Source organism: Rhinoderma darwinii, chromosome 1 (genome assembly GCF_050947455.1).
Source record: "Rhinoderma darwinii isolate aRhiDar2 chromosome 1, aRhiDar2.hap1, whole genome shotgun sequence".
NCBI lineage: Eukaryota > Metazoa > Chordata > Amphibia > Anura > Rhinodermatidae > Rhinoderma > Rhinoderma darwinii.
The window spans coordinates 87974913-87997663 of record NC_134687.1 but is presented as its reverse complement, the minus strand read 5'-3'; the positions used below and the strand labels follow the sequence as shown (position 1 = coordinate 87997663).

The 22751-nt window shown below is 40.3% G+C and overlaps 1 protein-coding gene across 1 annotated transcript in view; it reads left to right on the top strand.

Annotated features, from left to right (window-relative positions):
* The window catches only part of KLKB1 (kallikrein B1), a 58479-nt gene that overhangs the window by 11106 nt on the left and 24622 nt on the right, over positions 1-22751 (top strand). The window contains exons 7-11 of the mRNA XM_075860158.1: positions 2192-2351; positions 9315-9424; positions 9511-9664; positions 9809-9921; positions 10759-10933. Of these exons, the coding sequence (XP_075716273.1) occupies positions 2192-2351; positions 9315-9424; positions 9511-9664; positions 9809-9921; positions 10759-10933 (712 nt within the window). The remainder of the gene's footprint in view (positions 1-2191; positions 2352-9314; positions 9425-9510; positions 9665-9808; positions 9922-10758; positions 10934-22751) is intronic.

Here is a 22751-nt window from a genome sequence, read left to right as displayed (position 1 = left end):
AATAAATCCTGCAAAAGACTTGTGGGGTCTAAATGCTCACTATAACCCTAGATAGATTCTTTAAGTGGTGTAATTTCCAAAATGGGGGGGTCACTTTTGGGGGGTTTCCACTGTTTTGGCCTCTCAGGGGCTTTCAAATGCGACATGGCACCCAAAAACCATTTCAGCTAAATTTGAGCTCCAAAAGCCAAATAGCGCTCCTTCCCTTCTTTGCCCTGTTGTGAGTCCAAACAGCAGTTTATTACCACATATGGCATATTTCCGTAATCGGGAGAAATTGTTTTACAAATGTTGGTGTGCTTTTTCTTTTTTATTCCTTGTAAAAATTAAAAATGGCTACCTTTTTTCAGAAAAAAAGTAGATTTTTACCTTTACAGAATAATTCCAATGAATTCATCAAAACAACTGTGGGGTCAAAATTCTAACTTTACCCCATAGAAAAATTCCTTGATGAGTGTAGTTTCCAAAATGGGGTCACTTTTCGGGAGTTTCCATTATTTTGTTCCCTCCAGTGCATTGCAAACGGGACACGGCACTGAAAACTGTTCCAGCAAAATCAGAATGTCAAAATCCAAATGATGCTCCTTCTCTTCCGAGTCCTGCTGTGGGTCCAAACAGCAGTTTATTACCACATATGGGATATTGCTATAATCGGGAGAAATTGCTTTACATATGTTGGGGTGTTTTTTCTCTTTTATTCCTTGAAAAAAATTAAAAAACTCTACGTTTTTCAGAAAAAAAAGAAGATTTTCATCTTCACATACTAATTCAAATAAATTTAGCAAAGAAACTGTGGGTTCAAAAGGCTAACTATACCCCTAGATAAATTCCCTGAAGGGTGTAGTTTCCAAAATGAGGTCACTTTTGGGGGTCTTTATTGTTTTGGCCCCACAAGACCACTTCAAACCTTACATGGTACCTAAAATATATTGTAAAAAAAAGGAGGCCCCAAAATTCACCAGGTTCTCCTTTGCTTCTGAGGCCTGTATTTCAGTAAATTAGCGCACTAGGGTCACATGTGGGATATTTCTTAAAAACTGCAGAATCTGGGCAATAAATAATTAGTAACATTTCTCGGGTAAAACTTTCTGTGGTATAGAATTTTTTTTATTACAAATGAATTTTGGCCAAAAAAAATGAAATTTGTAAATTTCACCTCTACTTTGCTTTAATTCCTGTGAAACGCCTAAAGGTTTAAAACACTTTTTGAATGCTGTTTTGAATATTTTGAGGGGTGCAGTTTTCAAAATGGGGTGATTTATGAGGACTTTCTAATATATACGGCCCCCAAAGCCACTTCAGAACTGAACTGGTCCATGTAAAAATCGCCTTTTGAAATTTTTTTAAAAATATGAGAAATCGCTGCTAAAGTTCTAAGTCTTGTAACGTCCTAGAAAATAAAAGAATGTTCAAAAAACGATGCAAACATAAAGTAGACATATGGGGGATGTTAACTAGTAACTATTTTGTTTGGTATTACTATCTGTTTTACAAGTAGATACATTTAAATTTAGAAAAATGCTAATTTTTGCACATTTTCTCCAAATCTTGGTGTTTTTTACAAATAAATATTGAATTTATCGACCAAATTTTTTCACTAACATAAAGTACAATATGTCACGAGAAAACAATCTAAGAATCACTGGGATAGGTAAAAGCATTCCAGAGTTATTACCACATAAAGTGACACATGTCAGAGTTGAAAAATCGTCTTCGTCCTGAAGGCCAAAACAGGCTCAGTACTGAAGGGGTTATTACTATTATTATTATTATTAACATTATTATTAATATTATTTTTAGTATTATTATTATTATTATTTTATTATTATATATTCACATTCTAAAACTAGATATTAAAACTAGATATTAAGAAATAAGTGCTAATTGCATTGAATCTTCTCAGATTTTCAATGGGATTCTGCAGGGATCAGGCCACTAAAAGATGCATCACAGAGATGCTTGTAAAAAGGGAATTTGGCAGAAAAATAATGTAAATATATTCATGTCTATATGCTACTGCAAATGAAAAAAAAAATGCCGTAAAATAGATCGAATGGAACCTCTTTGATACATCCATCCAAAACTACAGTCAAAAATGGTCTTCTCAAGGAAGATAGCTAATGTGACAGAAATGTCACTATCTTTGTAAATGTATTTGCTACATGTGTGTTTGTCTCAATTTATTTTGTAGATTGCCGAAGAGATATCTTTCAGGAAATGGAATTCTCTGGGGAAAATCTCACAAGTATTATTGCACCTAATGTGAATATGTGTCAGAAGATTTGTACATTCTACCCAAACTGTTTATTTTTTACCTATGTAACAAAGGACTGGTCGGAACCAAATCAAAGGTTAGTGGCATTATAATGAAGAACAAACAATGATGCAAGACAAACAATACCATAAGCTTTGGATATTTGAACCATTTTATTGACAGAAAAATTTACCTTTAAGTGAATCTCCACTTCCTATCATTATGGAGTTTTTAGGTCTAACTTTATGTGCCAATTAATTTCTTAATATATCTTTATTCTGTTATATATCTGTTTATACCTATTTTAATCATACTAGTAAAAGTTATATTTTAGTACTCCGGATCTATTTTTTTCATTATTCTATTACTACGGAGAAGTGAATTAACCATTATCCAGGTGGGGGATATATAACACCACGAAATATACATATTTTCTGAATTTATATAAGGATATGGCAAATTTCATCACGAATGCTATTAATACAGAGGCATGGTTGCATCAGGCAAAGGATGTTTTTTCAGAGAAAGAGTTCTCTCAGAGGAAGTCCACACCATCTCTGAAATCAGCATTTTCAGAATTATTAAAATGCTATAAAGAACAAGCTAACTCCTGGTGTGAAGTCCAGTCATTTGAAAATTATTTAAAGAGTAACATTGTCCCGAGAGGTCTGAGAATCTTAATTACACCTGCAGCAAGACTCCAGACTCCGGAACTAATGTATAAATGGGAAACAGAAGCAACCAACAGCTCTCTGAAACTTATACAGATCCTTCTGGATGAAGAAAAACGTATTCTGGACATTACTACGAAAAATCTAAAGGAACAAATCGAAATTGTCCTCAAATTTAAATCCGAACAGGAATATACTGCAAAGGAATTGATCCTGCAAAATACCTTTGAGAAATTTCAATCTAATCTCACAGAAAGAAAACACAATCAGTTCGTTCGAGACCTACAAGACTTCAAAGATAACAAAATATATACATTCGAAGTAAAAAAAGGAAGATCAAAAATTGACACTGATATATCTTCATCTGATACGGACCACACAGACCAGGAATCAAACTATCAGAACTGGTCCAGAAATAATAGAGGAAGAAATCCCACCAGATTTGGAAGGGGTAGATACTCTCAAAGAGAAAGAAACCCCCAAAAACGATGGGACTCTGCACAATATTCCGGTATCTCCAACTTTGCAGGAGCCAATCAAAATCCTGGATTCAATACAGAAATTTCTTCTTTTTTAGACAGGGAAGAAACAAGAACACCCTATCAGCTACGCAACAAATTAAACAGCCGCAAATAAACAAAAAAGAGCTTACGGTCATTAATTTATCCAAAAGGAAACTTTCTGATATTGAAACCTCCGTTCTCACTAGAGGCTTATCCTTCGTACCAACAACCGGATTTGACATTTTCAACTGGGTGAAAGACATCAATTTGTTCACCAGAAAATTAAAATGGCATAAGCTATACACTATAAAAGATAAAAAAGAATGTCTGGATCTAGGAATCACACTGGAGGAATTGCCACACGCGAGAGATCTAGCAAATCTATTGGCCTCCAATGAAAAACAACGAGGATTAGGCCCCTTCACAAATTGTAAACTCAAAAGTCAAAAAATGCCCCCGATAGGGGAGACGTCGGTTATTGACGTATTCCAAGATCTAGTTATAAATGACCTAATGAAGATTAATATACAAAAAAAGTTCACTAACTTAACAAGGAATGACAACAATGCATTGGTTGCTCTAGCTAAAGATGAGAATATAATAATCAAATCATCAGACAAAGGGGGCAACGTAGTTATTCTTGACAAAAGTAAATATATTGAAATGTGTGATAACATTTTAAATGATCCTACCAGTTACGAGATTCTAACAGAAGACCCTACACCCAAATTCAAAAAAGAGCTCTTTAAAATTTTAAATGACGCAATGAAGAACAACCTCATCAGTGAGCATGAATTCAAATTCATGATGATTGAAAAGCCTAGGACCCCCACATTCTATGCTCTACCCAAGATACACAAGGGTACCAGCCCCCTCAAGGGACGTCCCATTGTCTCTGGTATCTCGGGGTTGACACAGAATGTGGGGGTCTATATAGACAAGGTCTTAAGAGGATTTGTAGAAACACTACCCTCTTATACGAGAGACACAATGGACTTGCTCTCCAAAATTGACGGCTTACCCATTGAGTCTGGTACTGTGCTGTGTAGCATAGATGTGGAAGCCCTGTATTCATCCATTCCTCATGAAATGGGACTCAGGGCTGTACATCACTTTCTGGACACTAGAGGAATACATCATAGGGACCACAACGCGCTCACATTGAAATTGTTGGAGTTTGTTCTAACAAAAAACTATTTTTTATTTAATGGACGAATGTACCACCAACTCAGGGGCACGGCTATGGGCAACTCATGTGCACCTACATATGCCAACCTGTTCCTGGGTTGGTGGGAAGAAACCATCATATTCACTGATGAACATTGTTTACAGAACCTTCCAATTTCAATGTGGGCGCGTTTCATAGACGATATTTTTGTTTTGTGGACTGACTCCCCTGATGTCTTCAGGGAATTTGTTCAGTCCATAAATCAGAATCATATTGGAATGAGATTCACTTTTGAATCTAATGAGAATTCTTTACCCTTCTTGGATGTACACATCTCCATAGACAATGATGGTAAAATTAAAACCTCCATCTATAGAAAACCGACAGCCACTAATAGCCTTTTGAGGTGGGAAAGTTACCATCCTTTACCCCTCAAAAAGGGTATACCCAAAGGCCAATATCTTCGTCTCAGAAGAAATTGCTCTGATCCATTCGATTTCAAAGTGAAGGCCAGAGACCTAAAGGCAAGATTCATGGAGAGAGATTATCCATCCAGAATTTTAAGGGAATCATTCCAATATGCGCACTCCTTGAAAAGAGAGGAATTACTTATACCCAAGAAGAAAGAAACTACACAGCAACCCATACGACTAATAGGTACCTTTGACATGGCAAACCATGTGATTAGAAATATACTAGACAAACATTGGAGAATTCTCCAGCTAGATACGGATCTGAAGGGGATAGTGACATCTAAGGCACAAGTCACCTATCGCAAGGGCAAAAGCATCGGGGACCAACTAATGCACAGCCACCTTGAAACCACCAAAAAAGAAGGATGTTGGCTAGATCGTAAAATTAATGGATCCTTTAGATGTGGGCACTGTAGAGCATGCACATTTATACAAACTGCGAAAATGTTCAGCAGTGCACACCCAGGTATCCACTACCCGATAAAAAACTTCTCGAACTGTAGCACTAATAATGTTGTGTACAAAATCACCTGCCCATGCCCTCGAGACTATATTGGAAAAACTACAAGAGAATTTAAAAAGAGAATTTTAGAACATATAGGTGATGTGCGCCATAAAAGAGATAAACCAGTTTCCCGTCACGTACATTTAAAACACAAAGGAGATCCAAACTGTCTAAAATTTATTGTCATTGAACAACTACGACCATCCATAAGGGGTGGTGATTTGGACAGAAGTCTATTACAAAGAGAATACAAATGGATTTTTAAACTATGTACAATGGTACCCAATGGTTTAAATGAGCAACTAGATTTTGGATGTTTTATTTGAACTCAGTTCACACTTAATCCTTAAATCATCAAATACTTCCTGATAGCATCTTTGAGAAAATATAAATAATTTTCTAAACCTCTAAATTAGCTTTAAAATATTTGACTTCATTTTGCCTTATAAATATCCAACATATTGCCAGTCACATGACTATTTATATAGGGATTACCCTAAACTAACAAAGCCTCTTGATTTAGGTTAGTAGCTATGCTGCGTCTTTGGCACCATGGTCCCATACACACAGCATTTGTTTTGCTCTAAACACTTCCCCCTCTCCCTCCCACGTCACTCCAGCTATACTACTCAACCCTGCACATTCTCTCTAAACACAGATCCGTGACGCCTGACAGGCAGCACGGACCTGATATATGAGAGTTAGTCTGAGGTACGTCACAGCCAATAGTTGGCTGTCACGTCATTAGCAGGGACGGACATCTAGTTCTCCCTGACTCACATCTCCTGTCTGCATCTCGATCGCAGACGGGAGTTGTTCTAACATCCCAGCATGCAGACACATGAGAGTTCTCTGGAGCTCAGCTGTGGAGATTGTCCTCTGCACGGCCGCTCGCAAAACTGTGGCATGTTTACCATGCCCGGCGGGCTTGCGGTCGCTGAGAGGATTGATCTGTCACATTACACACACACCCCCCCTTGGTACGTCACAGAGGGGTGTGTTTGGGTAGGGCGGGCTAATAGGAAGTAGTCAAGTATAAAAGGCAGGGAATCCCTCATTACACTGACGGTACACGCCAGGGATAGGCGTTCTGTGTTTGCCTCCTACCAGGAAGGTTACATCACTTGCCACTGCAAGGGTGTTTTAACTAATGGACTCCCTTTTGTCACTGCAAACCTGCTCAAACTAATGAGTTTTTCCCTCGTGCAACGACAGCTGAGCAGAAACTGAAATTTACTGCTCCATTGATTCAACATGCTCTGAATTATAGAGCATTCCTCTCCATATGAATCGACAGCCATATTTCAAGCAGCAAGTTCCAATCTTGGACATCCATGCTTCACTGACCTATCTCCCCTGAGGAATTGCCTGGTCAGCAAGAAACGCGTAGGGAGACCCACCTGTCGCTCTTTCACCATCCAGGAGAGGACATAACATTATTTCTGGACACTTTGATGTGGAGGACTATTTACCGACAGAAACGGGGTAGGAGGACATGTGTCCCAACATTCCTTTCCTCCATATGTGACCAAAAGAACCATTCTAAATTGGGAAACCTTATAAAGGCGGACTGATCTTTATCTGCTGTCAATACAAAAATATTGTTGACAACAATTTGAAACGATGGGAAACAATTAAGTATATGTATGCAGTATTGGCAAATGCGTTCCTCCTATTGTTTATATATCTGTTTATACCTATTTTATTCATACTAGTAAAAGTTATATTTTAGTACTCCGGATCTATTTTTTTCATTATATCTTTATTCTGTTGCAGAGCTCCAAACTACCTGCATAAACATACATTTAAAAAACAATAAGCTGGCTGCCTGCATCCACCACTAGGGGGAGCTGTTGAGGGAGGCATTGATAGTTGGTTTTGTGACACTTTTCCGGAGGTTTTGTTATAACGGTACTGAATGTAATGTGATCTTGTCACAGCTGTGGGGTATGGGGACCCACTGGACTGCTCTGCCGTAGCGGAGTAGCAGTTGGTCAAACGGAAAGTCAATGACAGACACTATGACGAGAGTACCTGGGTAGCTGGCTTGTGCCAGACTATCGAAAGCAGGCTTGTGCCGGACTATCAGAAAGCTGGCTTGCAAACGGACTAACGGAAGCATGCTTGTGCCAGACTATCAGAAACTGGCTTGTACCGGACTATCACAAGCAGGATTGTGCCAGATTAATGGACTTGAACACAGAAGTCGTCTCGGACACTTGACTTGACTTGACATGGACACTGGACACGGATAGTGCAATCGTCTCGGACATTGAACTTGGCAGGATGACGGACACAGAAAGGGCAGTTGTCACGGATACTGGACTTCGCAGGGACACTGGACACGAATAGTGCAGTTGTCTCGGACACTGGACTTGGAACGGACACGGATAGTGAAGTTTTCTCGGACACTGGACACGGATAGTGCAGTCGTCTTGGACACTGATTTGGGAAGGACACCGGACACGGATAGTGAATTATACATTATACTGTGGGTGGGGGCACTAAGGGGAATTATACTGTGTGGGGGCCACTAAGGGGATATTATACTGTGTAGGGGCACTATAGTGGGCAATATACTGTGTGCAGCACTTAGGGGACATTATACTGTGTGGGGGACACTATAAAGGGCATTATACTGTGTGGGGGCACTAAAAAGGGCATTATACTGTGGGGGGCATTATACTTTTTTATTGGGCATTCTTTTTATGATGGGGTGGGGCGCCAAAAGAACATTTTGCATGGGGCGCAATCTATCCTAAGGCCAGCCCTGCAGATCTCATGTGTGTCCTTGCTTATGAACCCCCTATTGATATAATTCTGTGGGTGCCGCTATTTTATTCGAGTAAAGAGAGCATCACTGAACACTGGACCAGTGGACCTCATATATGAAAAAGCAAGTAATCAGATTATTCTTTCATTATTATAATGTGTACTGAAAAAAAATGAAAACTGGAATTTTATTTGGTTGATATTGGTTACTGCACCACTTCTTGTCGTCTTTATCTTTCACACATGAGGTTTATTCTGCTTTTAACCATGTAGAGCCATGTCAGGGGCAAACGTCGGATGTTTAATTTTCCAAGCATGTTGGTCTTCATGATGGAGATGGCAAAATTCCTCTCCCCACATTACCACATTATACATACTGCCTGTTAAGATATGAATGATTGGTGCCCCTGGTTAACACCTCATATTCCTTGGGCATTGGGGTGGAGCAAGGTTCAGTGGAGGTAGTTTAAGACCGGAAAATGTACCTTTATTTGATCTAAAAAGGTAAAAAAAAATTCAGAGCTCTTTTACACAGGTCATTTAGTCACATGCTAACATTTTGTTTGCCTGGAGTCACTACTAGGGGGACCTCACTGCATGAGGACTTATACAGCTGTTATGGAACTGTTTGATAAACCTATATTATCATTTAACTTTGCTTTTCATGAATGATGTCAATGGGACTTTCCAGGCACTTTCGGCTCCACTGCATTTAGTTATCATATATAGCTTTTTCTATTCATTAAATGTTTGGATTATCGAGATTTTGCATTTATAAGGCTGATTTAAAGGCACCATAACAATAAAGAATAAACCAACCTTTTTGTCTTCCCATAAAAAGAAATTATAAATGTAACAGCTAAGGTCTGTGGACAGTTCTTTAAAGATTACTTGTCTGCACTATGGGATATGCTGTATAATGTATGAATGCAAAACCTGTATTAATGCATTTATTCATGTTGCTTTAGAAACCGCTGTTATTTAAAGACATCAAAGTGGTCAAAGCCAGATGTTGTACTGTACAAAGACAATGTTGTATCAGGATTTAGCCTCCTGTCCTGTAAAACGACCCTTTCAGGTAAAAATAAATAAATAAAAAAGACATACAATTATAGGACTATAGTGGATATTTTGAATTAATCTTATATTTTTTCCTCTCCGTAGTATGCCCATTGCCTGTCCTTAATGATATAATCTTTCTTGGCACTGAGCTTCAAGTGGGAGAAGTTAACGGTGAGAAAGATTGTCAGCAACTTTGCACAAACAACATCCGTTGCCAGTTCTTTACCTACAGACCACTTGATTGTAACCGAAACAAGTAAGCTTATAAAGGCTTCATCTGTTTATTTTATTACAGTATCCATAGTACCACAATTTTAAATATTTAATAGTAATGGAAATATTTTATAACAGCATCTGTATGAATGGATAGCATCATATCAATGTAACTTTTTTCTTTAAGGTGTAAATGCCACTTGAGGATGTCATCTAATGGCTTGCCATCTTCTATCGAACATGGGAAAGGAGGAATTTCAGGGTTTTCCTTAAGAGCGTGTAAAACTAGAACAGTTGGAGGTAAAGTGAGTATATTCCATGAAATGGTGTGAAAGCTATACAGTTCTATATGTGATCTGAAGTCTCACCTTATGTTATGTGCAGTTTTACATATAATATTTATGTTTTCAGCCATATATTACTGCATTAAATCTGCTGTAAGTTAGAGTAGGCCATTTTTTCTTCACCCGGGCTGCAGTCTACATCTAAATATTCTTTTGCCTTAATTTACGACTTTAGATTAAGACCGCCTTAAAACCAGTCACCTGATTAGAATGCTGGGTAGTGATGTGTAGTCTATAGTGCTTCACGTCAGGTGACCATGGTAGCTAATCACAGCACTGTGAAATTGTGTCCATAAGGCCATGTCATGATTGGCAGCTGTCATCGACAGGATTGGCTGCCATGGTCGTGGGATGTGATATCACCATGAATATCAAGTCACTTCTCCGCATTCTGAACAAAGGAGTGGTGATAGGTGAAGTTGTATTTTACAAGACTGGAAGTATATTTGAAAGAAAAAAAAATATTCTACAAAGGGTATAGTAAAGAGATTTTCCAAAATTCACTTGAATCCCGGAAAAACCCCTTTAAAAAATTCTATTGGCCGAATAATCATCCTACGGTATATCTAATTACCAGGTCTGCACTTGTTGTACTTGATAAAGGCTTGATGTACATAGATTGAGGTCTGGACTGACGTTTTCTGCTGTTTCATGTAAAATATATTTAAACATTGAAGGGGAAAGACATTCTTCTCGCAGGCATACTGTACATTGGGTTATTCATGCACCATACGTGATTCTCAAAAAAAGCAAACAAAACGAAGGCTCAGAACTTTCTGCTACTCTCTTTCAGGATGTGGTAACCCTGTTGATCAGGCAAGCAGAATTGTCGGTGGCAGTAATAGCATTCTTGGCGAATGGCCATGGCAAGTGAGCCTTCATCTTAAATTATCCTCCTATAGGCATGTGTGTGGTGGATCCATTATCAGCAACCAATGGATAGTCACGGCTGCTCACTGTGTTTTCCAGTAAGTACCCTGAAGTATACCTCCAACTATGAACATCACTTTATTTTTATTTTCAAAATTCTGTTTGTGTTAATTTCATAAACATTTATAGGGATTGGAGCACCATTTCTTTTTGTTACAGAGAAAAATCACCCTTCACATCTTTCACGATTATTGCGCTGTGTAAATAGGGCAACAATTAGCCGATGAACGAGAAAACGCTCATTCATCGGCTGATCGTATAGTTTATGCAGCAATAAATATTACAGTTTTATTGAGTGTAATGGGAACTATACATTTGGCAGTAGTAGGCAGACTAAGTTTTATTGAACTCAATCTGAAGGGAAGCAGCTTTGTAAGGGAAATAAAGATAATATTTTAAAATTAATTATTGCAGATTTTTAGACCTATAAACAAAATTATGTTTATAGTTTGCGGTAAACTATAAATTATGATATTTTATTTTTATGTAGTGTTGGGGGGGCTGTCAAGGTTGTGGTTTGGGGATATTACTACAACTGGAAGCTTTTCTAATTTTATAGGCAGGAACTGAGATACTGTTATTGGTCCTTCAGAGGATACAATGTCAACTCTATTTTCATACTGTATGGTATATTTATCCCTGTTATTCTGCTATTATACATAGTATTTAACTATGTCAGTGTTTCCCACACCCACTCTTAAAGGGGTTTTCCAGCCAGTAAAAATTGATGGTCTATTTTCAGGATAGGCCATCAATAGCTGATGTGTGGGGGTCCGACTCCCGGGACACCCGGCGATCTGCTGTTTTGAAGGGGCGGCATTATACTGTGGCTGACATGGTGGGGGTATTATACTGTATGGGGGGGGCCGATACTGCGGGGTTGGGGCATTATACTGTATGAGGGGCTGATATGGTGGGGGCATTATATTGTATGGGGGGCTGATATGGTGGGTGCTTTATACTGTATGGGGGGGTGATATGGGGGCATTATACGGTATAGGGGCTGATATGGTGGGGCATTATACTGTATGAGGGCTGATATGGTGGGGGCATTATACTGTATGGGGAGCTCATATGGGGGGCATTATACTGTAGGGGGCTGATATGGGGGGGCATTATACTGTATGGGGGCAGCTATGGGAAGGATTATACTGTGTGGGGGCATTATACTGTGGAGGCAGCTATGGGGGGCATTATACTGTTGGGGCATCCATGGGGGCTGTTGAACAAGGCAGCTGGGCATAGGCGCCTGCAGGTGTCTGGTGGTGTTGGGGAGGGTTAGGGGGGCCCAAGCTGAATTCTTGCACCGGGGCCCATGATCCTTTAGTTCCGCCCCTACGCAATATTTGTGAATCGCCGCTAAATGCGTGTCAAAGATTCACAGTGAGCACATAGAAATGAAGGGGAAGCAGCGGTCGTACGAGCGCTGCACCCTCTTCAAAGCAGCTGATCGGTGGGGCTCCCAGGAGTTGGACCCCGACCTATCAGCTATTGATGGCCTATCCCGAGGATAAGCCATGAATTTTTACTGGCTGGAAAACCCCTTTAAGACTGAAGTTTATGTATTTTATTCATCTAATGTAATTCTGATTATGTAAGCTGCTTTAACATATTCTGCTCAGAATGTACACAGACTGTATACAGTGAAGGAAATAAGTATTTGATCCCTTGCTGATTTTGTAAGTTTGCCCACTGTCAAAGACATGAACAGTCTAGAATTTTTAGGCTAGGTTAATTTTACCAGTGAGAGATAGATTATATATAAAAAAAAACAGAAAATCACATTGTCACAATTATATATATTTATTTGCATTGTGCACAGAGAAATAAGTATTTGATCCCTTTGGCAAACAAGACTTAATACTTGGTGGCAAAACCCTTGTTGGCAAGCACAGCAGTCAGACATTTTTTGTAGTTGGTGATGAGGTTTGCACACATGTTAGATGGAATTTTGGCCCACTCCTCTTTGCAGATCATCTGTAAATCATTAAGATTTCGAGGCTGTCGCTTGGCAACTCGGATCTTCAGCTCCCACCATAAGTTTTCGATGGGATTAAGGTCTGGAAACTGGCTAGGCCACTCCATGACCTTAATGTGCTTCTTTTTGAGCCACTCCTTTGTTGCCTTGGCTGTATGTTTCGTGTCATTGTCGTGCTGGAAGACCCAGCCACAAGCCATTTTTAATGTCCTGGTGGAGGGAAGGAGGTTGTCACTCAGGATTTGACGGTACATGGCTCCATCCATTCTCCCATTGATGCGGTGAAGTAGTCCTGTGCCCTTAGCAGAGAAACACCCCCAAAACATAATGTTTCCACCTCCATGCTTGACAGTGGGGACGGTGTTGTTTGGGTCATAGGCAGCATTGCTCTTCCTCCAAACACGGCGAGTTGAGTTAATGCCAAAGAGCTCAATTTTAGTCTCATCTGACCACAGCACCTTCTCCCAATCACTCTCAGAATCATCCAGATGTTAATTTGCAAACTTCAGACAGGCACTGCAGGATTTTAATCCATTACGGCGTAATGTGTTACCAATGGTTTTCTTTGTGACTGTGGTCCCAGCTGCCTTGAGATCATTAACAAGTTCCCCCCGTGTAGTTTTCGGCTGAGCTCTCACCTTCCTCAGGATCAAGGATACCCCACGAGGTGAGATTTTGCATGGAGCCCCAGATCGATGTCGATTGACAGTCATTTTGTATGTCTTCCATTTTCTTACTATTGCACCAACAGTTGTCTCCTTCTCACCCAGCGTCTTACTTATGGTTTTGTAGCCCATTCCAGCCTTGTGCAGGTCTATGATCTTGTCCCTGACATCCTTAGAAAGCTCTTTGGTCTTGCCCATGTTGTAGAGGTTAGAGTCAGACTGATTAATTGAGTCTGTGGACAGGAGTCTTTTATACAGGTGACCATGTAAGACAGCTGTCCTTAATGCAGGCACCAAGTTGATTTGGAGTGTGTAACTGGTCTGGAGGAGGCTGAACTCTTAATGGTTGGTAGGGGATCAAATACTTATTTCTCTGTGCACAATGCAAATAAATATATATAATTTTGACAATGTGATTTTCTGTTTTTTTTTAAAAATATAATCTATCTCTCACTGGTAAAATTAACCAAGCCTAAAAATTCTAGACTGTTCATGACTTTGACAGTGGGCAAACTTACAAAATCAGCAAGGCATCAAATACTTATTTCCTTCACTGTATATTCACATCAGTGCTTGTCAGCAATTGGGCTCGCAATTTAATCTTACTATATCAAACTGACTGATGGAGGATTCCAGCGCTGCAAAGATCATTTTGCCACCCCATAAGGCTATTTTGATAATGATCTTCATTAAAGGGAATACCTGTGGCAGTTACAAATGCAGTAACACTAATTAAATCACCTTTACCATATTAAAAGGGGTTGTCTCATGAAGAAAACCCCTTTTAAAAAAGAAGCCGGGTGCAACTTCTCTTAACTCCGGTGGTCAGCTTTTAGTGTCAGGGTAAGCTGTGGCCAGCCACACATTTTCCCTGAGTCGGGGGACCCCCTTATGATAAATGCCATCAGATCCAGATACCATAATAGGGTGTATGGACAGGAATTGTCCTGATGGGACTACCCCTATAAGGATAATCTCAAAGTCTGATCTTTTTGGGTACTTGAGTGTCACAGAATATTTAGTCCGAAGTTTAGTTCAAATGACTAAGTTCAAGCTATAAAATACTAGTGTCTTTCCAATAGTACACTATAATGTTCATCAGACACAATAATTCCAAATTATTATGCAAATGTTATTTTTCGCTGATTTTCCTAAATAGTCGATGCAAATGACAGTAAGTATAATATTCAAGCCATCAACCGTTGGAGTATAATGCAAATTTTATTGAACAAATCTCCTAATAACAGATTTTTTTTTAGAAGTAAAAAACTCAAAATGCACTGTTTCAAATTATTATGCACAACAGAGATCAAAACATTTTAAAGGTTGTAAAGAGAACTAAAATGGTAATTTGTTGAATTTGCAGCATCAGGAGGTCATATTTACAGAAATCAAAAGCTCTTTCAATCAAAAAAACGTAACAGGCCAAGTTACATGTTAACATAGGACCCCTTCTTTGATATCACCTTCACAATTCTTGCATCCATTGAATTTGTGAGTATTTGGACAGTTTCTGCTTGAATATCTTTGCAGGATGTCAGAATAGCCTCCCAGAGCTTCTGTTTTGATGTGAACTGCCTCCCACCCTCATAGATATTTTGCTTGAGGATGCTCCAAAGGTTCTCAATAGGGTTGAGGTAAGGGGAACATGGGGGCCACACCATGAGTTTCTCTCCTTTTATGCCCATAGCAGCCAATGACACAGAGGTATTCTTTGCAGCATGAGATGGTGCATTGTCATGTATGAAGATAATTTTGCTACGGAAGGCACGGTTCTTCTTTATGTACCACGGAAGAAAGTGGTCAGTCATAAACTCTACGTACTTTGCAGAGGTTATTTTCACACCGTCAGGGACCCTAAAGGGGCCTACCAGCTCTCTCCCCATGATTCGAGCCCAAAACATGACTCCGCCACCTCCTTGCTGACGTCGCAGCCTTGTTGGGACATGGTGGCCATTCACCAACCATCCACTATTCCATCCATCTGGACCATCCAGGGTTGCACGGCACTCATCAGTAAACAACACGGTTTGAAAATTAGTCTTCATGTATTTCTGAGCCCACTGCAATCGTTTCTGCTTGTGAGCATTGTTTAGGGGGTGGCAAATAATAGCTTTATGCACACTTGCAAACCTCTGGAGGATCCTACACCTTGAGGTTCGCGGGACTCCAGAGGCACCAGCGGCTTCAAATACCTGTTTGCTGCTTTGCAATGGCATTTAGCAGCTGCTCTCCTAATCCTATTAATTTGTCTCGCAGAAACCTTCCTCATTTTGCCTTTATCTGAACTAACCCTTCTGTGCTCTGAATCAGCCACAAAGCTTTCCACAGTACGATGATCACGCTTAAGTTTTCTTGAAATATCCAATGTTTTCATACCTTGTCCAAGGTATTGCACTATTTCACGCTTTTCGGCAGCAAAGAGATCCTTTTTCGTTCCCATATTGCTTAAAACCTGTGGCCTGCTTAATAATGTGGAACTTCCTTCTTAAGTAGTTTTCCTTTGATTGGGCACACCTGGCAAACTAATTATCACAGCTGTCTGAGATTAATTACAATGATCCAAAGAGCCCTAAAACACAATACCATCCATGAGTTTAATTAAATGTTTATGACACTTAACTCCAATTTGCATAATAATTTGGAACACGGTGTATAAGGCTGGGTTCACATCTGTGTTGGAGGCTCCGTCAGATTCTGTCATTTTTGCAGGACAAAATAGCGCAGCATGCAGCGCTCTTTTGTCCAGAAAATTGACGGACACCATGATGGAAACCCGACAGAAGCCAATAAAGTCAATGGCTTCTGTTGGGGCGTCATTGTGATGGACCAAATGTTTCTGCTTTTATTGTTATTCTGTTCTTATGATGGAACAGAATAACAGAAAATCCTAGCGCAGATGTGTATAGAGCCTAATACATACAATAGTATTTGACAAGTGCTTCGCTACTGTGCACTATATACATATAAAAGGATGCATTTACCCCTGAATACTGGCTTTTTCCTAGTGTTCTCCCTGATAGACATTAACCCACCACTTTAATGAGAACACTTACCTAATTGTGGATAAGTCATCCTTTTGTCTTTATTATGAAGGTCTAGATTTATTGACGTGCTTAATACATATTAGTTTGTGAAGAAACCTAGGAGAAGTTTGTGAAATACGTAAAAGAGCACCTTCAGCTATCAACGTCTGCATACAGATTCATACAATAATAAATCTGTAAGTAATAAATCCATAAGCTTCTAAACTCCCAGAAGTGGTGGCTGCTGGAAGTAATATTTTATTATTTAACCCTATGTTTGTTGAAAACAAAACAGGAAATTTGGAGCTCCAAATCTTATAAACGTACCTCCCAACTTTTAAAGAATAGAAAGAGGCATAAATCACCACAGCAATTTCTGTTAAGCCACACCTATAACTCCACCCCCCAAAAAGTACACAAGATTTTAAGAAAACTACAACTCCCAGCATGCCCAGAAGTTGTGCAGCTTTCGGGGCATTATGGGAGTTGTAGTTTCCAAAAGGAATCAATGGAGGACAACAGGTACGTGAGCTGAGCAAGCCGAGGTAGAGGACGATTATTTATTTACCTAAGTCTTGTAGGTGAGTGCGAGCACAGCGCTGCCTGGCCTCTTGCCTTAGAAAAAGCCAGGAATTAGAACGCTGGCAGCAAGGTGTATTCAGTGTTATAGGGAAGGTATTAAAGTTTTTAACAACAGGTTCCCTACTTGGCTGACAGAAATTAGCATATGAGGTGTATAGCGAGCTGCATAAGTGTTCCTAACTTGTGATCCCTTTTGTCCTCCTCAACTGTTTGCTGCCGATTTCCTCTCATTTCCCAATGAAGAGAAGTGTAGAACTACAATTTCCATGATCCTTCACAGCATCCTGTCATAACCAGAAGTTACACGATCACTTTTAGCACACCAGTTGTCTGGCCCCTTAGTGCTCACAAATCAGTTTGGGGAGATCCCTTAGATTTAGGACTAATACCGGGGACAGTGGCATTCAGCAGGATGTTGTTGATTCCAGTTTTGGAACAAGTACCTGCCACAGCCAAACATAGGCAGGATTCCTGGGACAGCTCCCGAATTCCAGGACTGTCCCACTGGATTCGGTACAGTTAGGAGGAATGTATAAAGAGACTTATTATGAGACTGATCAGCACATAATTTTTCACCTAAAATGAAATTGTTTTCATAGTCCGTACAGTTAAATGGAAACCATACAGAAGAAAAATAAAAAAGGCCCTTTAGTCTACATTAAAAAGTGAAAAACTCTTTATATAGTATGTTACTTTTATGCTCAGAAATTATTATTTGAAGTTACAGGCCCAAAACTTGAGCTGCACTACTGGGAGATTCTGATGACAACATGACCCCTTCTGACTTCTGTGAAGCGCAGTGTTGTCATGGAGACCTTGTGTGGAATTAAATCCCTAAATATATCCAACACCACACACGTTCACACATATTTGCCACTATTCAAGCCAGGTGGAAAGTAGATATTGTATTCGGTGATTTGAATGCACACAAAGTGACAACCCTGCACCTGACAATAAACACTACAGGAAATAATGTCTTCACAATCTCTCTGTAGTGCAGCCTCCACCTTTGGGCCTGTGACTTCAAAGGGTTCTCCTGGACTATAACATTCAGCACACTGAAGGGAGGGAGCTGCAGTACCAGGCACAGTTTCCTGTATGGATGAGCCTCTGCAAATAAGTAAACATAGAAAGGGACATGGCGTTCGCCAAACTCATCAAACATTAACGGCCCGAACAAACGTTGATGGCCTATCTTAAGGTTAGGCAATAATGTTATATTCCTAGAAAACCCGTAATGGCCGCTCCCTGCCACCGTGTTTCACTTAGCTGCTCTCGTTGACCTCTTTCTCCTGCCCAGCGCCGCTCCACTTCTCTGAGGTCTGTGTCCGGCAGTCTCCCATGCTATCGGCGTCGTTCCCAGTGCCCTGAGTCCTAGTGGGCATGTGCGCTGGCTCTTGCTCTCTTAAAGGGCCAGCGTGCTGAATTGTTTCACCCAGCTTTTCCTGGGTGTTTAAGGTACTCACCTTCCTATGCTCTTTGCCAGAGTAATTTGGTTCTTACTAGTGTTACCTGTGTTCCTAGTGTACTTCTAATAGTTTCATCTTTTGAATTCCTGTGTTTTGACCTCAGCCCGTACCTTTGACCATCCTTGCCTGCCTCTTGCCCTGACCTATTGCTAAGTGACCCATGACGAACCTGTGCCATCTGCCCTAACCACTTGCTTGCAACCAGTTATGAACCTTATGCACTGACCATGCTTACTTGCACTTCACCTGTTACATTGGTCACTTAGACTGGGTGTAGCGACCAGGGGTTTCCCTACAGCTAAGTCCAGATCACTCTATAGGTGTTAAAGTGTGAATACCAGGGGTTCCCTTAGACTCCGCTCCTCGGTTAGCCCTACGTCAAATTTATTGGTGACAAAGTGGGTTCACGCCAGCCTCTGCTGTCTCCGAGACAGATTATTCCACGAACCCGGTCACAAAACCCAATTAAAGCAATTACATTTCTGCAGGTACATTATTAAAAAGTTTTGCACAATGATTTTCTGGTAGGTCACTTTAAATTGACTCAATTCACAAACCTTCCCAATTTTGTCAGACACAAACACTATCTGAACCAGTTTCATTCACTATAAATAACATATACCTAGACCTAGCAATCATGGGTTGGACAGTGCCTAACAGGACATCGAGCATATTTTGCACTATTTTATAGAAACCTATATATTATTTTAGGGACAAAAATTGACAAATAGACTTTTTCCTGTCTATTTCTAGGAGCATAGTCCTTTGGTATATGTATTTTTTCTTTCTTTTTTGTTACCTTTGATTTCTACCTGGAGATATGGATCTAAAATGTACAGTCTCTGTTCATCCTAATTCTTTATTTTTACGTGACATTTTTGACCCATGAACCAATTCTTTTCAATAAATTTACAGAAGATAATTTAATCTCATGTGGTTTGCACTGATCTTTCTCTCTTCTTCAATTGACTTTATTTAAACCAAACGCTTTAGGGTTTTCTATAGGGTCAACGTTAGTACTTCAAATAAACTCAGTTATAGACAAACTTTAGCCATTTAGAATCACAGTGCAGCTAAATTTGCCTTTGCTTGTAATGGTTGCATTTAACAGTGAATAAACAAAAGTTTGGATAATCTCAAACAGTAAAATTGCACACTTAGGTTTAACCCCGTAAAAGAACACTAAATATAGAAAATGCACAAAAAGTAAGAAAAATCTTAGCAATTCCTCCTTAATCCACCTCTTTTTCTTTGATCCTACTTTATTTCATATTGCAATTAATACTGAAAATAAAGAAAGAAACCTACGTCCAAGAGATCAGCCACCCCTTCTCCTGATAATCCTGTGTCTGGCAATAAGACAACTGACAGCAGTAAGAGCCTCCCCATCTGCTATGTCTGCAGTAGGACACACAGATTGTTATGCCTCACCCTCTAGGCTATGCACTGCCCCACCAGTTGTTCAACGCCTGGAAATGGAAAAGATCATCAGGAAATTAACTAATGTGTTTTCTGCAGGATTTCTACAAGACGGTTTGTTTCAGGAACATGCAAATGATCCTACAGGCTGACAAACAGTGTGATCAGTTTATCTCCTGTTTACTTTTATTATTTATTTTATTGTTTATTTCTAGGTTTAGTGTTCCTTTAACACCACAGCCATTGGGCACAAGGAATGTTTCCATCTTTTTGCCTCCCCACTTTCTGACTGGTATGTTTAATTAGTACAAATTCAAACACAGGCAGTCAAAGACAATACGTTTGGGCCAGTCACAGTTGCTCACAAATGAATAATAAATGAAAGGGTCTTTCAAGCATCCAGTGAATTTGAAATCTATATAAACTATCATTTAATTGACATTAACCACATCATGCACCTGGACGTAACTGCACTTCCTGGCGCTGGGATTGAAGTATGAAGTGTGCTCACACACTGAGCCCGTTCCATACGCTGCAGGTGTCACTTCGCACTAACGGCCAGGAACAGAGATCAATCTGATCCTGGCCGTTTAACCACAAATAGTTTTTTCTTTGCAAAATTAGTAAAACATAAAAAACCTATATCATTTTGGTATCACCGTAATCGTATTGAGTCGCAGACTAAGGATAAATTGTCTTTTTTACCATATTGTGAAAACCTGTAAAAAAGGAACCCAGAAAACAGTGGATGAATCAGTTTTTCCTGGTCGTCCAACGCAGCAGCACAGAAACAAATGGGTTAATTCCCAACTACTGGTAGGACAAGTGCCAAGAAACCAAAATTATTAACTACACTACAAATAGGACATACAATCCACCTCTTCCTTTGTGTCTTTTTTTTCCTACTGCTGCTGGATAGGTGCTCCTGCTGGGATCCCTGTGCTGTTTTTGGGATCCTAGTTTTCTTTTTTCTAAGTATTCCTGTATTTAAGTTTGTCAGGGGTCTTTCAGTTGGGGGACTCTTTAGGTATTGTAGTACCTCCGCTTCTCCATTACGGCCCTATTTTTTCAGGGGTTTGCGGCCGGGAGAGTGAGGCACCACTCTGAGCAGAGGCTTTGGGGGTGGGGCCTCAGTCTCTCTCCTGCTTGCTCTGTGACGCGCCAACCGCGCCTCGTTGTTTTGGAGGTGTGGCAAGGCCATACATTCGCTCCTGCTGCTGCGAAATCCAAGAATACATTATGCGCTATGTAGTATAAAACAGGAAGGCTTTTTGGTGAAGAATTAGATGAGCTGATGGAGAAACTCTCAGATAAGAAAGGAAAATCCCTCCCTTTCTTTCAAAGATCCGGAAGAGGATTTCCACGCAGATGTTCCATCTCGGCGGCTGGGGTTAGAAATTTCAGGGAGAGATTTTGCTTTGAAGAAAGAGACTTGGCTTTCCAATCGGGAAGTTCTTACAGATCTCGTGGAAGAGGCAGATCTAATCCATCCTCCTCTTCCTCCTACAATTTCTGATGCCAGATTGCCACCAGTTCGAGGAAGACTTCAGCAGTTTGCCAAGGTCTGGCAGGATCAAAGCTTAGATCTCTGGATCGTACGGGTCATCTCAAAATGCTACAGGATAGATTTTCAGTCCCTTTCACTGCCAAGATAGGTCACTTCCTTACCTCCACATCCCCAAGCAAAGGACGTTCTCATAGACTCTATCAGAATATTTCTCCACAGGGGGGTGTTAGAAAAAATTCCTAAACTCTCAAGAGGCAAAGGTATCTACTCTCCGTTATTCCTGGATCCAAAACTACATGGAAGATTTAGGGTCATTTTAGATCTTAGGTACTTGAACACTTTTGTAAAAAAAACACGTAGTTTCATATGGAGACTGTAAGATCTGCCATGGCTCTGCTGGAAGAGGGAGTCTTTATGGTCGCTTTGGACCTCATGGATGAATATCTACACATCCCCATAGAAACATCTTGCATAGGGTTTCTAAGAGTGGTCGTTCTAGTAGAGGGGGAAATGAAACACTACCAGTTTACTTGTCTTTTGTTGGACTGTCTTCAGCCCCTTGGATTTTTACGAAAGTGGTAGCAGCCATGATGATGAATCTAAGAGAGAGAGAGAGAGGAATCATGATTGTGCCATATTTGGAGGACTTGTTACTGATAGCCAGGTCGATCAGTCAGCTTCAGAATCAGCTGCAGGTAGTGATGATATATTTGGTCAGCTTAGGTTGTGTCACGATCTGGGGGTATGTGGACCCACTAGGCCGCTCCGCCATAGTGGAGAGGCAGCTAGCCAAGTCACAGTCTATGCAAAAGTCTACACAAGTTTGTAGCACAAAGGTACCTGAGATAGTCCAGATGGTGGCAGGGGCTCTGGCACAGATGGTGCTAGATGTGGGCGCTTGCGCCAGATGTGGCGGATGGTATCAGGAGTAGCAGATGACGCCAGACGTGGTGTATACCAGCAGGCTTGGCAGGTTGCGCCAGACGTGGCGGGTGATATCCAGGAGTGGTCTATAACAGCAGGCGGCACAACACGGCTCCAATACTAAAAAGGGTCGGGAGCAAGACACGGCATGGGATACAGGATGCAGGTAGCAGTGCACGGGAACACTGCAAGCAGGAAAATAACTAAGGGACCATTTGCAATACGAACATGGGAAAACTACAACAAAGTTCAGGCAAGGAGTGGAAGGACAGGGCCCTTTTTATAC